Source organism: Balaenoptera borealis (assembly GCF_965194805.1).
Source record: "Balaenoptera borealis genome assembly, chromosome: 12".
NCBI lineage: Eukaryota > Metazoa > Chordata > Mammalia > Artiodactyla > Balaenopteridae > Balaenoptera > Balaenoptera borealis.
In genome coordinates this window covers 70,717,689-70,734,574 of record NC_138869.1, presented here as the reverse complement: position 1 = coordinate 70,734,574, position 16,886 = coordinate 70,717,689, and the positions used below count along the sequence as shown (strand labels likewise).

General features: G+C 48.8%; 1 protein-coding gene across 17 annotated transcripts; it reads right to left on the bottom strand.

The window, feature by feature from the left end:
• Window positions 1-1,510: 1,510 nt before the first annotated feature.
• On the bottom strand, window positions 1,511-16,778 carry ARMC12 (armadillo repeat containing 12). 17 transcript variants are annotated; one of them, XM_082345126.1, is made up of 11 exons: window positions 16,055-16,233; window positions 14,174-14,893; window positions 13,146-13,330; window positions 11,756-12,842; window positions 11,221-11,329; window positions 10,487-10,685; window positions 9,641-9,786; window positions 9,289-9,423; window positions 3,549-3,722; window positions 3,342-3,413; window positions 1,511-1,882 (listed from the first exon to the last, which is right to left on the bottom strand). In XM_082345126.1, exons 5-11 carry the CDS (start codon window positions 11,266-11,268, stop codon window positions 1,553-1,555), a joined length of 1,104 nt encoding a protein of 367 aa, XP_082201252.1. In that variant the 5' UTR covers window positions 11,269-11,329; window positions 11,756-12,842; window positions 13,146-13,330; window positions 14,174-14,893; window positions 16,055-16,233; the 3' UTR covers window positions 1,511-1,552. The 17 variants fall into 17 exon arrangements, with proteins under 17 accessions (XP_082201252.1, XP_082201261.1, XP_082201264.1 ...); XM_082345135.1 differs by having other exon boundaries at window positions 11,756-11,991; window positions 13,249-13,330; XM_082345138.1 differs by lacking the exon at window positions 16,055-16,233 and adding an exon at window positions 16,633-16,778 and having other exon boundaries at window positions 11,756-13,330.
• Window positions 16,779-16,886: the final 108 nt, after the last annotated feature.

The following is a 16,886-nucleotide window of genomic DNA, read 5'->3' as shown; positions in this document are numbered from 1 at the left end:
AGTAGTTGTGGCACACGGGCTTAGTTGCTCCGTGGCATGTGGGATCTTACCAGACCAGGGCTCGAACCCGCGTCCCCTGCATTGGCAGGCGGATTATTAACCACTGCGCCAACAAGGAAGTCCCAAAGTGCTGAGTCTTAACCGGTGGACGGCCAGGGAAGTCCCAGTATGGGGTTCTAAGATTAGTTTGCAGCGTGTAAGGCTGGAGAGGATGGAGAACAGAAGTAGGAGAATGACTTCCCAAAAGTCCTGACATGGGGGATAGTGTAGCAGCGGGAATTGGAGGACTGGGTGGATGTGGTAGGGAGGAGAAGTTAAGGTGACTCCCCATACCTCGCTGGTGACATGGGAACATGGATAGCTTGTGGAGGGGTGGGGAGGATATGATGTTGGCTTTTGACAAGTTCCATTGGGGTGACTGCATTGTATCCAAGTAGCAGGAAGGAGTAGCCCCAGTCCTGAGCTCAGGAGAAAGCTGAGAGCTGACGATTCAGATCTAGTAGTGACCGTCCACTCAGAGGTGACAAATCAAACTCTGGGAAATAGTGATAAGGATCCCTTAGTAAGAACTGGCTCTCTGATCAGCACATCCTAACCAACACCCCTCCACCCACCATCCACCCACTCAAGTGATGGGGTCCTGGGTCAGGGATACAGTAGGGACAGATTTCCTCATAGTTCAGTCCTAAACTGGCCCCTAAAATCTGGAAGCACTGAGGTATTTCTCAACTGCCACAGACTCTGGCTTAGAATCTATGGTCCACCCCACAGGGCTTGAGCCAAGGACTATGAAAGTAAAAAGCCCAGTAAAAATTAGGAGGGTCTAATCCTACTTCTGCCCCAGACCAGTCATGTGACCTTGGGCAAGTCACTTTTCCTGCCCCTCCACCCCCAACTGACCTGCCAGGAGCAAGTAGTGTGAAAAAGAAATAAACCTGGTTATCTACTAAGATTTGGAGGTTATTGTTACTGTGGTGTAGCCCAGCCCATCTTGAGTAATCCAGTGCTATATACTGTCTCCTGTTGATTATCTTTGGCCTTAGTCCCCAAACCTGCCTTCTCCCTGAAACCCCCTGAAAGCATTGGCTCCCCATTCAAATTTAAAAGCAGCAAGAGTGGGGGAGGGATAAATTGGATTGGGATTGGGATTGACATATACACACTACTATATATAAAATAGATAATTAAAAGAACCTACTGTATAGCACAGGGAACTCTACTCAGTATTCTGTAATGACCTATATGGAAATAGAATCTAAAAAAGAGTAGGTATATGTATAACTGATTCACTTTGCTGTACAGCAGAAACTAACACAAAATTATAAATCAGCTATGCTCCAATAAAAATTATCACTCAAAAAAATAAATAAATAAAAGCAGCAAGAGAAGGGAGTCTGTCCACTAAACAGGGAATGCATTTGGGGAGACAGGCCCACACTTTGACAGGAAGTTATGCTGGCTGAAATCTACACCCACCCTGGAAGGCCCTGGAGAGACACTGCACTGCCCCTCAAGCTTCTCTCCCATACTCATTTATTGGCTCTCCATAATTTTATTCCGCATTATTAAAGCAGGAGTGACTGGGCGGGCAGGAGGGCCGGACTCCCACATCCTGTGGGCACTGCAGGCTGACTATGACTTTGCAGGCCTGGATCTGAATATCCTCCTCGGGGTGGATGACCAGGGCAAGCAGCCGGTCTGCCAGTCGTGAGTCATCCCCAAAGAGAGCTTCGTGCACAGACTGTTCATTGTAATGCCACTGCACGGCGCGGTAGTGGGGTGAACTCCGGCCCTCACTCAGCCGCTCTGCAAACACCAGTACTTCATGCAGCAGACTCCCGGGCTGTGCGGACTGGAACAGGTTCAGGAAGTTGGAGTGTACCTGTGAGTGGGATGGAGAGAGGGATGAAGTCCAAGGTAAATTCTAAAGTCCCTCCGTCCTCCTATTGCCTCAACTCCCCAATGTACCTAAGTTTCAGATCCAACTGTATAGGAATTTTTTAGTTTTCATTATCATTCTTTAACATAATTTCATTGTGGTCATAAAACATGAGTGATATGATAATATTGATTCAGGGAAATTTGTTGAGACAAACTTTTAGAGCTTAGCATGTGGTTGATTTTTGTAAATATTTTGTGTACTTGAGCGGAATGTGCATTTACTAATTGTAGAGTGTTCTGGATATGTCTAATGGCTCAAGCTTATTTGTGTTATTCGCAGCAAGTATAACCTTACTAGTTTTAGGTATTTATGTATGAATTGCTGAAAGAATAGTTAAAATCTTCCAAATCTTCCACTGTGGTGATAGATATGTCCATTTTTCTTTCCAATTATTCAGCTGTAGGAATGAAATCCTGCCATTTGTGACAATATGGGTGGACCCAGAGGACATTATGCTAAGTGAGATAAGCCAGACAGAGAAATACAAATACTGCATGGTATCACTTAAATGTGGAATTTTTTTTAAGTCAAACTCACAGAAACAGTAGAAAAGTGGTTGCCAGGGGTTGGGGTGGGGTGTGGGGGAAATAGGGAGAGGTTGGTAAAAGGGTACATTCTTTCAGCTAAAAGATGAATAAGATCCAAGGGTCTAATGCAAACATGGTGAGTACTGTTGATAACACTATTATATAATTGAAATTTGCTAAGAGAGTAGAATTTAAATGTTCTCACCAAAAACAAACAAAATGTGAGGTGACGGATGTGTTAATTAACTAGATGGTGGGAATCCTTTCACAACGTATACCAAATCACCACAACATACACTTTTTTTTAGTATAATTAAGTTTTATATATATATATATATATATATATATATATATATATATATTTAGTTTTTATTGGGGTATAGTTGATTTACTACATATGCTTTAAATACCTTACAAATTTATGTCAATTATACCTCAATAAAACTGAAAAAAGAAAAAATGATTTCCTTATAATTCTATCAAGTTTTGCCATATATATTTTTTGAGATTATGTTACTAAGTTCATGTAAGTTTAGAGTTGCTTTATCCTTCTGAACTATTATTATGTAGTGACCCTGTCTATTCCTAATAATTATTTTTGTTATAAGTAATTTTCCCCTAATGTTAAAATACCTACATTAACTTCTGTCACCTGTGTTCTTGACTCTCAGAGTGCAGAAAGTCCCTCAAAGGAAAATCTGATTGTATTGGGAGGACAGAAGAGGGGGTGCTTTGCAATGTATCTAGTGCAGAGGCAGAAAGAGGAACAAGATGATTCTGTGAGGGCTAAGTCTGTCTGAAGAATCCACGATTCTTCCTTTCACAATATCTGAGTTCACATCCATTAGCCCGTCTTTCAGTTCTTTTCTCACCTGGCAGTTGAGAATGTCATAGAGAAGATCGTTCTTCTGCGCCAGGTTGCTCAGCAATTGCGCGGCTTGCACCTGAATAAAGGAAAGGGTAAAGAATGAGAAGACAGGTGGGCCTGAGCAGGGAAGACACAAATCTCTGCTCCTCCCTCTAGGTGCTGTGCCAGGGCTGGTCAGGAGGGCAGGGCCTGGGCTCTGGTACTCAGGCACCTGTGCCAGGATGTAGTCTGACTGCAGGATCTCCATCAAGGCAGGCATCACCCGTCGCAGCTGTGGATGTGCAAAGTCAGGCAGTGGGAGGTTGTTGAGGAGTCTGAGGCCTGCAATGTGCAGCTCCGAGTCCCAGATGGTGGAGATCAGTTCCAGCACCTTGATGGAGTGTTCCTAGGGAGGGGGGAGAGGAGAAGGGTTTTCTACTTTTATATGATAATCCTCAACATTAGCCCAGCCTCTGCCTTCACTCTTCACTGCCCCCACCCACAAAAACTGAGCCAACCCCACAGTTCCCCACTTTAACTCTCAACGTTATTTGACCTAGTTGACCCCTCTCACCCCCTTGAAAATCTTTCTTCACTTGGCTTCTCCGTCACATGTTTCTTTCCCAGTTCTTCTGCCCAACCTCTTCCTCTATCTTCATCACTCCCTTAGTGATACAGTGTTAAAGACTCACAGACTCAGTGTTAAAAATTATCCATATGCTGATGACTTTCAAGTTTCTATCTCCAGCCCAGACCTCTCCCTAAACTCCAGACTCATATATGCAAGTGCCAGTTCCACTTCTTTCCCAGAATCTTACTAAACCTCTGAGTCAACACATTCCCACTCCCAAACCTGCTCCTTCCACTACCCTTCCTATCTCAGCTGTTGGTTACACCTGCCTTCCAATTACTCAGACCAAAAATCTATGTTCTTCCTTGACTCCCTTCTTTCTCTCACACCCTTTTCCAATCTTTCAGAAAATCCTGTTGGCTCTACCTTCAAAATCTACCAACAGTCAAGACACTTCTCAGCATCCCCCTCTACCACCCTGTTCCAAGCCACCATCACCTCTCCCCCGGGTTTCTGCGATAGGCTCCTTCTCCCTGCTTCCATCCTTGTCCCCTGCATCTATTCTCAGAACAGCAGGCAGGCTGGACTGCTCAAGAGTTCATTCAGGGTAAGAGCTAACGTCCTTACAGTGGCTTACAAGGTCTGACGTGATCTGTCCCTCTCCCCCCATTATTTCTTTGGCCTCATCTCCTATTCTCTCCTTTGCTCCCATGGTTTCCATCACAACGGCCTTAGCTATTCCCTGAACATGCCAGGTACACACCTATCTTAGGTCTTTGCACATGGTGTTCCCTCTGCTTAGAATGCTCTCCCTCCTCAGCTATTCACAGCTCACTCTTACTTCCTTCAAGACTTTGCTTTAATGTCACCTTCTCAGGGAGGCCTTCCCTAACCACTGGCTCCTTTAAGATGGCAGCACCACTCCCATCCCTGCCTCCCTTATCCCCACCTTTATTTTTCCCCTTAGCACTGTCAATATGCGACACACTTTTTGTTTTTAAACTTTTTATTTTCAAATAATTATAAATTCATGGGAAGTTGCAAAAACAGTACAGAGAGGTCCCATGTGCCCTCCACCCAGTTTCCCTCAATAGCTACATCTTAGATAATTACAGTACAGTATCAAAACCAGGAAAATGGTATTAGCACAATGTGTATGTGTAGTTCCATGTCATTTTATCACATACGTAGCTTCATGTAACCACCATTGCAATCAACAGACTATTCCATCAGAATCACCATAGATCTCCCTTGTGGGTCCCTTATTAGTCACACTTAGCCCTGCCCATCAAAACCAGCCCTAACCAGCGGCAACCACTAATCTGTTTTCCATCTCTCTAATTTTGTCATTTTTGAGAATGTTATATAAATGGAATCACATTTTGTAACCTTCTGAAATTGATTTTTTCACTCAGTATAATGCCCTTGAGATCCATCCAAGTGGTCGTGTGTATCAATAGTTCATTCCTTTTTATTACTGAGTAATGTTCCATGGTATGGACTACCAGTTTGTTTAATCATTTATCTACTGAGAGACATTTTGGTTGTTTCCAGTTTTTGACCATTACAAATAAAGCTGCTATGAACAACTGTGAACAGGTTTTTTGGCAGATGTAAGTTTTTATTTCTCCAGGATAAATGCCCAAGAGTGCAATTGCTGGTTTGTATGGTAAAAGAGTTTGTTAAAGAAACTGCCAAACTATTTTCCAGAGTGGCTGGTGTATCATTTTACATTCCCGTCAGCAACATACGAGAGATCCAGTTTCTCTGCATCTTCACCAGCATTTGGTATTGTCACTAATTTGGAGTTTAAATCATCTAATAGGTGTACAGTAATATCTCATTGTGGTACTAATTTGCATTTCCCTAATGGCTAGTTAAATGTTAAACATTTTTTATGTGCTTATTTGCAATTCGTATATCCTCTTCAGTGAAATATCTCCATGTCTTGTGCCCATTTTCTAAATGGATTATTATTGTTTTTGACGTTGAGCTTTGGGAGTTCTTTATATAATCTAGATATGAGTCCTTTGTCAGATATGTGGTTTGCAAATATTTTCTTCCAATCTGCAGTTTGTCTTTTCATCTTCTTAACAGGGTCTTTCGCAAAGCAAAAGTTTTTTTAATTTTGATGAAGTCCAATTTATCAATTTTTTCTTTTATAGATTGTGCTTTTGGTGTCATTTCTATGACCTCTTTATCAAGCCCTAGGTCCCAAAGATTTTCTCCTTTGAAATTGCAACAGCACCCCCTTGCAACACCACGCCCATGCCAGCCTTCCTTACCACCCTTCTTGATTTTTCTCCATAGCACTTGCCCCATGAAACACCATATATTTCACTTATTTGTGTATTGCCTGCCTTGCAAACAATATAAGTTCCACTGGGCAGGGATCTTTCCCACTCTGTTCACTGCTGTGTCTCCAGTGCCTAGCATAGTGCTTGGCCACAAAGTACGTGCTCAACATACATTTGTTGAAAGAAAAAAGGAATCTTGGCTTTTGAGCTGCAAGATGCTTGGGCCTTATTACCAAAGGCAGGTACTCTTACAAGCTGTACCTTTGTGAGCCACGTAAGAAGGATGCCAGAAGCCTGGAGTGGGGAGCACAGCATTCCCAATAGTACCCTGCTCCTCCCTGCCCCCACCCCTCAGTAGGGAGTGGCTGCATTCACCCAGAGAGAGGAGAACAGGGGTCAGGTCCTCAGGATACAGACCGTGGGGAAAGAAGGAACAGTGGTGCCCAGGCCACGTGCATCAGAATCTTCTGCGGAGCTTGTGAAAAACACAGCTTCCCTGTTGAACTGGACCCTCTGGATGTAATGCCCTGAAATCTTCATTTTTTAACCAGCTTTCCAGGCAATTCTGATATGCTTGAGAATCACAGCCTTAGGGCAACTGAGAGGGTCGAGGGATAAAGTAGAGGCAGCCGGCAAGTGGAGACCTAGAGACCTTTTTTTCCCCAAAAAAGTGTTTTTTTTTGTTTTTGTTGTTAAATTCTTTCTTTCTTTCTTTCTTTTTGGCTGCGTTGGGTCTTCGTTGCTGCGCGTGAGTTTTCTCTAGTTGCGGCGAGCGGAGGCTACTCTTCGTTGCGGTGCGCAGGCTTCTCATCGTGGTGGCTTCTCTTGTTGCAGGGCATGGGCTCCAGGCGTGCGGCCTCAGCATTTGTGGCATGTGGGCTCAGTAGTTGTGGCTCATGGGCTCTAGAGCGCAGGCTCAGTAGTTGTGGCGCACGGGCTTAGTTGCTCCGTGGCATGTGGGATCTTCCTGGACCAGGGCTCGAACCCGTGTCCCCTGCATTGGCAGGCAGATTCTTAACCACTGCGCCACCAGGGAAGCCCTCCCCAAAAAAGTTTGATGCAAAAAATTTAAAGTGCCAAAATACCAAGTGTCGGGGAAGAAATGATGCACCAGAAACACTCATGCGGGGCTGGTGGAGGGTATAAACTGATACAGCCCTTCTTGAAAAGCTGGGCCTACCTTTCACCCGACCATCCCACTCCTGCATACATGTCCTAGAGAAAGTCTCCCATGTCCACGAGGGAGATGTGTACAAGAAGGCTCATGGCACAATGTGCAAACAACTCAAATGCCTACTCATGGGCAGCTGGATGAATAAGATGGCAGGGTATTCATGAACTAGAACACTATAGAGCAGTGCAAAAGAAGGAAACAGACCAGTCCACATCAATAAGGACGAATCTTTCCATGTTGGAGGCAAAAGGCAAACCGCAAAATACAAACTGCATACTTGCAGATCCATGAAGCTTAAAAACATTCCAACTATATTTTACCTATTTTTGTCTGCTGTGCCCTGCTAGAAAATAATGACACATGTGTATATGGTAAAACTACAAAGAAAATCAAGAAATTGATGAACAAAATGCACAGGAATGATTGCCTCTGGTGGGGGAGGAGGCGGGGATTAAGGAGGGGCATCTGGGGCATCTAACCAATTGGTCATGTTCTATTTCTTAGCCTGGGTTCTGATTACGTGTGTTTTGTTTTATTGTTATTCTTTCTACCATACACGCATAACATGTTTGCAAGTTTTGAATATTTTACTTATTTTTAAGTAAAATATTTTGGGAGAGAGATCATTTGCTAGAGAGAGACTTGGAGGTCAAGGAAGATGTGTTTTTGGTTTTGCCTTTTAAGATGGGAAGGAATAGAGCTTGCTGAACACTAATGGGAAGGAGCCGGGGGAGGCCATATCAGACGGAGTTTAATCAAGGAGAGAGGCCCTCAGGGAAGCGGACGGGATCCAGGACTGAGACTAACATTGAACACAGACAGGAAGAAAGCCATTTTTTCATGGCACCAACAGGAAAGCAGGAAAGGATGGGTAACAGGTAAGCCTGGAGGCCTAGTAGCAGGAAGTTGGGGGAACTGACATTTGGTGGCTTATATTTTCTCTGCGTGATGGTAGTGAAGACATCAGTGGCCCAGCCACCAGCCTCAGACCAACACAGCGTGGTGGTGTGGTATGATAATATATCTGGTCTTTGTCCCTGATTCCAGGCACAGGGTTCCTTGTAATTTCCTGATAGGAGTGGTTTTTGTTATTCATAATGAGTCCCTTTCCATGATCCCTGAGTTTATGTAAATGAGGCAACTCAAGGCAACTTTCAGCCCCATACCTGACCTCTGCGGAGAAGCGTGGAACCAGAGATTGAGTTCAATCACCAATGGCCAATGATTAATCAATTATGCTTACATAATGAAACCTCCATAAATACCCCTACATGACAGGGTTTGGAGAACTTCCGGGTCGGTGAACACATCGAGGTGCTAGGAGGGTGACACACCTGGAGAAGGCATGGAAGCCCTTCCCCCATACTCTGCCCTATGCACCTCTTCCATTTGGCTGCTCCGCAGTTATATCTTTTATAATAAACCGGTAAGAGTAAGTAAAGCATTTTCCTGAGTTCTGTGGCTCGTTCTAGTGAATTATCAAGCCTGAGGAGAGAGGGCATGGGAACCTCCAAATCTACAGCTGGTCAATCAGAAGTGGGGGGGGGGGCAGTCTTACAGGACTCAGCCCTAAGCTGTGGGGTCTGTACTAACTCCAGGTAGATAGTGTCAGAATTGAATTGTACGACACCCAGTTGCCGTCAAGAGAGTTGGCTGTTGTCAGAAAGAACTTCGGGAATTTCTGCTGTTTGGGGTTCAGAGATACTCCTAGGGACCTAGCACAGTTTTATCCCGAGATTCAGACTTTTATGACCCTACTGGGAATCTGATCACCATTTCCCCACCTACTTCCAAGGAAAAACACATTTCTGGGTTACAAACTCAGACCCAGACAAACTTCTGGAACATGACCATTCATCCTATGCCCACTAAATGGCCCATGGCTTATGGACATCTATGTGCTCTGCCCCATACTTGTCGCTGGGCCCACCTGGATTTTCAGCCTGAATTTTCTGATGCCAGAGAAAGCTTTAAGTGTGTTCAGAGCTTGGATTTTGACACTGTTGTCCTTGTCATCCAGCATGGAGCCCACCAACGTGATGTCATCATTAGTACACGTAGAGGCCTAGAGTGTGCCAGGAGAGACAGAAGAGGCGGGAGAAGCGGGTGTCCTGGTCCCCCCACCCCCCCCATGTCACCAAAACCCCTCAACACAACCCCTCCCGCCATCAGCCAGAGAGAGGTCCCAGGACACAGTCTGGCTACTCAAGGGGGAAGGGGGACAGATGTAGCCCCCAGGGGCCAGGCTGGCTGGGAAGGACCTCCTGCTTCCCTTCCCTCACCTCGGACTCCAGCAAGTACACGCAGCGCGTGATACTGTGCAGGATCATGCTCTTGGCGTACTCATCCTGTTTGCACTCCAAGGAGTTGAGGAGCCTCCGGAGCTCACCTGAGTCCCGCCCGCGCTGCTCTCGCTCGATTGCCAGGCCTAGACAGCCACCCCAGCCCAGTTCAGGCTGTGGACTCAGAAGTGATGAAAGACGGGGTTTGGGAAGCGGTGGGAGAGGGACCTGGGGACAAGGCTGCCTTGCCTTTTCTGAAGAAAAGACTTCTTGCTATATGTAGGACCACCATGTACAGTTGAACAGGGTGTGTACTGCACAAGGGCACCACATCTAATGCTGTATTGTTCATATCGTAAGCAAAAAACTTTTGTATGTTTACTATAACAACTTTCTGGCATATGGCAGTAATATGTAGTATTTCATCATAATTGGTATATGGCAATGATATTCCAGCAGATGGCAATACAAAGTCTTGCAGAAGGGGTTCCTTTCTCTACTTTGCACAAAGTTGTCATAGGGACTAGTGGAGGCTCTGAGAATGTAGGTCCCCCAATTTTCCCTTGGGGAGAACTGCTGATGCCAAGTTTCCAAGCAGTGGCTCCTGGATGCCAGAGTGAATGTAGAATTTAGAAACCTGCCAGATGACTCCTGAGGAGGCACTTGGTGCCACCCACTACCTGGGGAGCCTGCGCTAGCATCTCTAGGGTGGCTCTGAGGGAGACGGAGGTGAGAAAGGGGAAGGAGAGAGGAACGTGGAGTCCCCTTGGGGCCCTCCCACACAGGAGACCTGGGGAGTAGGTACCTCCTGGGGCCGAGCCCTCTCCCCAGGGCGGGGACACTCACGGGCGACGCAGATGGGTGAGGCAGAGCAGAGGGGTGGTTGACATTTTATGCCGGCCCTGATGGCCTTGTAGAGCAGGTAGATGGCCCCAGCGGCTGTGGCCAGGCTCACTACACCTTTGCAGATGTCCATTTGCCCCAGGCGCTGGGGGATGCAGTACATGCCCGAGGCACCTAGCAAAGGCCTTCCGGAACCAGAACTCTAGCAGGGCCAGGAACCAGGGCACCAGAATCAGAACCTGGGCAACAAAGGAAACTGGGGAAACAGTGGGATGGAGGGTGGTGGTCGGGAAACGGGGCAGCCAGGGAGCTTCAGAGGCTGCAGGAAACAAAGCTTAAGACTCCAGGGGAATAAAAGGTCTGTGGGCAGGAAGGTCCTTCACATCCCTCTTTTTTAGGGGAGCCAGGTTGGTGGGGCCCCAGCAGGCGGCTCCAGAGGCTACCTTTCCTCCATTAGATGGCAGCAGAGGCCCAATTTATGGACGGGGGCCTTTGGAAGTTTTGGGGGGGTTGGGGTATGCCCACTGGCAGCCCTGTTCCCTCACTTCCCTTGTCCCCCCCTCTTTGATCTCTTCACCATAGATCCACTTCTGAGCCTTGGGGCATTTCTGCAGGCAGGGCCTCCCCGCTTCCATCACAGGATGAAGAGGAGGCAAGTACCTTACAAAGTTTTGCAGAGTCTCAAGGCAAATCCATCATTTTCCAGCATCTGCATGTTCCTCTCTGTGTATATTTACCTGTTGACCAAAAGCTCCCGAGGGCAGTTGTCTCTGGGTCTCCAACATCCAGCACAGAGTCCTGCACTTAGTAGATGCTCAAGTTATGACTTCTGTCATTCTTTGAGGACTTGAAGAGAGAACAATGTCAGAGAATCTGGATACGGGGGCTCCAGGCCCATTTAACCAGTGTGACTCTGGAGGAGAAGGGGACTGCCCTTGCCTCGACCTCAGTTTCTGTATTTGTAACCTGAGGGGATCCAGGTTTAGCATTCTAAATCTCCAGGGTTAAACCTGGCGTAGGTCTGTGCCATTAAACCATGGCGGCCTAAATCTGGGTGTATCATACCCCATACCCCACAACATACACACAGGGTGGGATGGGCTTTGAGGCCTCCTCTGGAGTCAGAAAATGCCACCACCCTGGAGTATGAGAACCCAACTTTGGAGGCCTCAGTCTCCACCACCTCCACCACTAGGATGGGGCAGGTGAGACCAGACCCTTCCCTTCTTCTCCTCCCCCCACCCCCAGTGTCCCCACACCCTCTGGCCTCACCTTCCGGTACAGAGCAGGGAGGAGCCCAAGCCAGGCTCAGACCCAGAGCCAGCACTGAGCGTAGATGCACCAGAACAGGGCTTCAGCTGCCTGGTCTTGAGCTCCTATTGGAAGGCTCTGGGCCGTGGGCTGCACCTGGGTTTGCAGGAGGTGGGGAAATAGGGAAACGGCATCCCCAAGGATGCTGCGGCCAGCCAGGTCTGTCCACTCAGAGCCTTCGTCCATGTCACCCTAGGCTGCAGGCAACATTCCCAGGGGCCATTCTCTTCCTTTCTTCCCTCCCATCCCCAGCCCTCCTCAAGGGTCATTCCTGGCACTCTACACAGCCCCAAGGTGGATGTATGGTCAGGCCATTCAAGATGGCTGTTCTCTTGCTCTTTGTACATCCTCTGCTCGACCAGTCCGTTCCACCTGCACCCTACTCGTGTGAACATGTTTGCCCCCTGCCCCAGCTAGCGACTGATTTAATCCCTGCTCTACCTGCTAATTTATTAAAGGGAAACATCTGCCCTCGTGATGGTCGTTAATCTGAGGGGCTGTGACGGATGTGCCCCAGCTGGTTTCCCTGGTAACTGATAAGCCAACCTGACGTCAATTCTCCCTATAAATAGTAGCCTCCTTCTCCCCCCGAGTAGCGAAGATTTCTGCCATGGCCTGCCTGCCTGCCAGCCATAATCGGTGGGGTGTTGCCATAATCGGTGGGTCTTAACCTTTTGCTTAAGACACCCCTGTCCAATAAACCACTGATGTCTTTGTCGCTGTCTCCAGACTCTTTCTTCAATCTTGAGGCTGGGCAACTACAAGGCTTTCAGGACTGCACGGTGCAGCCCAACGACTGGGGAGCCGGCCAGGAGGCTGAAGAAGCTACCGAGATGTCGTGAAGTAAGGACAGGGAATGGAAGGTTGCAGGGGTGATCCTGAGGTGGCCGTCCACTAGCCTATGGGGCCCTGTGGCAGCTGACTACCATGAGAGGTGTCTTTCTCTTCCATTATATTGATTCTCTTCCACTCTGTTAACTTCAGAGTCTCTTTCCAGTTTAAAAGTAGCAGCCCTATGCTGGTGGCTCATCTGACTGCACGGGGATGGCTGGTGAATACAGACCAAACGCAAGGACCTGGATTATCTACAAAAGACAAGCGTACCCCCAGCCTCTCACCCCTAAACAATTAGACACAGGCTTTAGGGGATATTAATTCAGGGACAGTCTTGTGAATTGGACATGGCCAGTAACCTGGAAAAGTTTGGTTGGGGTCTGTGCTACAGCAAAATAAGAGTACCCTTGGGCTTCTGACCCCTGCTATGGAAGCAGGCAGAGCAATGATATACAGTATGATGGAACAACAGCTATATGCAGCTTACAACAGGTGGAAGACATTACAAAAGGCCTACCCGAGTCATCTAGCGATGCAAAAAACCACTATTTGGGGTCTAGGACAGCTGTGTGTATACAGGACCCCACGGACATCAATAGTGACAAAGGAATCCACTTTACCAGTCATGAAGTTCAGGAATGGGCTGATAAAAATGACACACACTGGCATTTCCACCTGCTTTACGACCCCACTGCTGCCAGGCTAATGGAAAGGATGAAAGGATTACTTAACAATTGAGATGAAAACCCGCTCTCTCAACAGGTGGACCAGAGGTTCACTCAAGCTCTATGAACTGTAGCTGAACATCCCAGGAGCAATCATCCCAGGGCCATGTTAACCCAGAGGCAACTAGTCAATACAATCCAAGTTCAACTGTTGACCACCGAAAGACCGCTGCCAACTATCTCTCAGGACAGTAACTCACTTTTGCCTTCGCTACCTTCGCTACAGGATCTACCCCCAGAGGAACACACTATCAAATGGTCCTGGGACTGGCAGGTAAATCTCTGGTGGTTTGCGTTTGCTGTCCCATGGGGAATAGGATTGGAAAGGGATTTACAGATTTCACCTGGTTTATACCTGGCCCCACCTAAGACTACTAAGGTAGTTAATCCAGGCTCCCACTGGAGAAAGGCACCATTATATTAACCCTGTGGGCTGTTCTTATACTGCCTCGCCGGCATGAATTCGGCACCATGAATGTCTCTGTTGCTGTCCCGGGCTCTTTCTTCAGTCTAAGGCTGGGCAACTATAAGGCTTACAGGCCTGCAGGGTGCAGCCCAACAGTGGGTGACTACACGGACTCCCTGTAGTGAAGGGTGACAGAGGCCCCTGGAGGCCCCCCCACTACCATGAGACCACCTATCAAGCTCCATGAACTCCGGGCAGAAAATGGCTGCCTGAAGGGACTGTTTTAGGTTCCAAGGCTCCCCTGGTGGATCTGAGGATTGGTCCTTCTCTGAGGCGGAACCCAGAGCTACTGGCCTCCCCAGTCCATGGAGCTGATCCTGCAACCCTCACGTTCTAAGCAAATGCAGTACTCACCTGCTCTTTAAAGATCTCCAAAGAAGGAGAGTTCTTTCTTGGCTCTGACTTAACTCCCTCTTGCTATATATACCTAAGTCCATTCCTTTGGGTTCTGCCCTCAAATGTTTTGGATGCATTAGAAGCAGAGGCATCCCCAGTGTGACATTTTTGCTAGTCCACAGCACGATTTAAAAAAAAAAAGGAATGTGTATTCATTGGTGGGAAGTCAAGGACTGTCCTTTCTTTGGAGTAACTGCTTTTGTTTTTTGTTTTAAATTTATTTATTTATTTTTGGCTGTGCGGGGTCTCGGGCTTCTCTAGTTGCGGTGAGTGGGGTCTACTCTTCATTGCGGCACGCAGGCTTCTCATTGCGGTGGCTTCTTATTGCGGAGCACGGGCTCTAGGCACGTGGGCTTCAGTAGTTGTGGCTCGTGGGCTCTAGAGCGCAGGCTCAGTAGTCGTGGCCCACGGGCTTAGTTGCTCGCGGCATATGGGATCTTCCCGGTCCAGGGCACGAACCCCTGTCCCCTGCATTGGCAGGCGGATTCTTAACTGCTGCAGCACCAGGGAAGCTCCCGGGAGTATCTGCTTTTGATTCAGATGATGTCTGTTTTCTTTTGAGGAGAATTAAAATGTACTTGCTTTTGTGAAATGATGGTGACAACAGATGATAGTGAATGTTCTTAGGGAGCATAAATGAAGGCTGCAGCTCTTTGTGAGAACTTGGATTTTGCTTTTCTGTCAAATTCAAAAATTTGGAATATTGGCTAGAGAGAAGTCTGAGATTCCATATACACACAGCCAACCCCAAGTTTCTTACCTGCCCTCACCAAGGCAAAAGGACACGGGCTGCCCTAGTACACACCTCTCTGCCATCTGCACCAGCTTTTCTACCTTTAAGGCTGATGTTCCCATCATGTTAGGTGCAGTTTATTTAGTGAGTGAGAGCGTGGGCTCAACCCAGACTGCCGGGGTTCAAAACCAGCTCAGCTACTGACCTAGCTTTGTCATCTTTTTGTGCCTCATTTTCCCCACCTGTAAAATGGGAATAATAATACCTACCTCTTGGGTTTGAGAGGATTAAATACTTGGAACAGTGCCCAGCACACAGAGCTCACCAAACGTGACAATAATAATTACTATGTTTCACCTGGACAAAAATGTTGGGCGTGGCAAGGCAGTGAGCACACAGACGGTGAGGCCTGAAAGGCACATTATTCAGCCCCTTCCATTCACCCTCTACCCTTCCCACTCTGGTCGTCTTCAAGCTAATCAATCTCAACTCCTGTAACCCATTTACTTGCCTTGAACAACTTTGGAGCCCTCTTTGAACCCCCCTCCCCCATCAAATTCCTAAACCAGGAGCGCTGCGGGGATCCAGCCCGTTCCCCCGAGCTACTTTGTTCCTGAAAACCATCCTCCCACCTGTAAAACCCTCAGACTACCTGCTTCTTCTATCAGGACTCTGGTAATGGGTGTTTCAGCCTAGTTAATTAGAGGAGCCTAACACGCTATTGGGGACCTACTGTGCAAGTAGGCCGTTAAGGAGGGGGACCCCGGAGGGGCCCGGCGCTTGCATGCACAGGAGAAGCTAAGGGGAAATTAGCCTACTCTCTAATGAAAAGCCCGTTGGAGTTCGACGAGCTTGGTTTAGGCAAGTTCCATGATCTGAGTCTCAGTTTCCTCCTCCGGAAAACCTGCCTACTACACGGAAGTGCGCTGTCAGAACTGAATGAGAGAATGTACGTTGTGACTCTCGGTGAACAGCGGAAGCTCAGCACGTGCGAGCTGCCCCCGCAGAAAGCCAGAAAGCCGAGAGATGAAAGTCTGGGGGACAGCCCGTGCCCTGACAGGGATCCCACGCTCTCCAGGACCGTGCCCTCCCCAGCTCGTGCTTACCCCGGCCCAGGACCAGACTGGGGGGCCTCTCGGTAGCTCGTGACTCCGGCGAAGGAGTGGGGACTGGAAGAAACGCGGCAAGCCCGGGGAGCGGAGGGGGCGGCGCCCTCACAGAAGGATTTCCGACTGTGGGGCGGAGGCCGCGCCTTTCCCCGCCCCGAGCCTCCCCCCATCTTGCCCTCCCTCCCCGGACTACTCCCCGCCCACCACCCCCCGCACCTCTCCCCCCGGCGCATCCGGCGGCGGGCACAGGATGTTCTTTCGCTCCGGTCCCCCCCCACCCCCGCCCCCGCTCTCACTTTCCCTTCGCTCCCATCCCCCACTCCCGCCGCGCCCGGCGCCGGCACCTTGTTTAACTCCTTCTCTCCCGCGCTCCGCGGGGCTCGGCGCGCCCTGGGGTCCTACCCTTCCCGCCCACCCCCAGGACACGGAGCACGCCCGGGGGCTGCCCGGGAAGAAGCGGGCCTAGGCTGAGCGCTGGGCCTCGGTTCTCCGGATCCACTGGCCTGTCGGGAGTGAAGGGGTGAAGAGTGATCCCAGGAACTGAAGCCGGCGTTCTCCGGACCCCGCCAGCTCACCGGTGCCGGGTGGGCTGGGGATGGGGTGCCCGCAATCCGGCGAGTCCCGCGCCCGAGGGGGGGACCAGGTGGGCAGGGTTAGCTCCAGGCCCGGCGTGGATCAGCAGGGTCGAGGACCCCAACCTCATACTCTCCCCGGGTTGGGATAAGAAGGGGCCCGGGTCTCCGGGAGAGGATGGAGAGAGGTCACGCCCCTCACGTACACGTCACTGTTTCCAAGGCAACCAGGGGCGGGGACGCGGGCTGGAGAAGAT

Bases quoted from the DNA above. Each gene is read 5' to 3' on its own strand.
- ARMC12 (XM_082345138.1), bottom strand. From the start codon at position 11,268: ATGTTGGAGACCCAGAGACAACTGCCCTCGGGAGCTTTTGGTCAACAG. The intron at 9,787-10,486 runs GTGAGTGTCCCC...GTGGCTGTCTAG, and splicing joins CTCACCCATCTGCGTCGCCC to GCCTGGCAATCGAGCGAGAG. The intron at 1,883-3,341 runs GTGAGAAAAGAA...TCCCACTCACAG, and splicing joins ATGACATTCTCAACTGCCAG to GTACACTCCAACTTCCTGAA.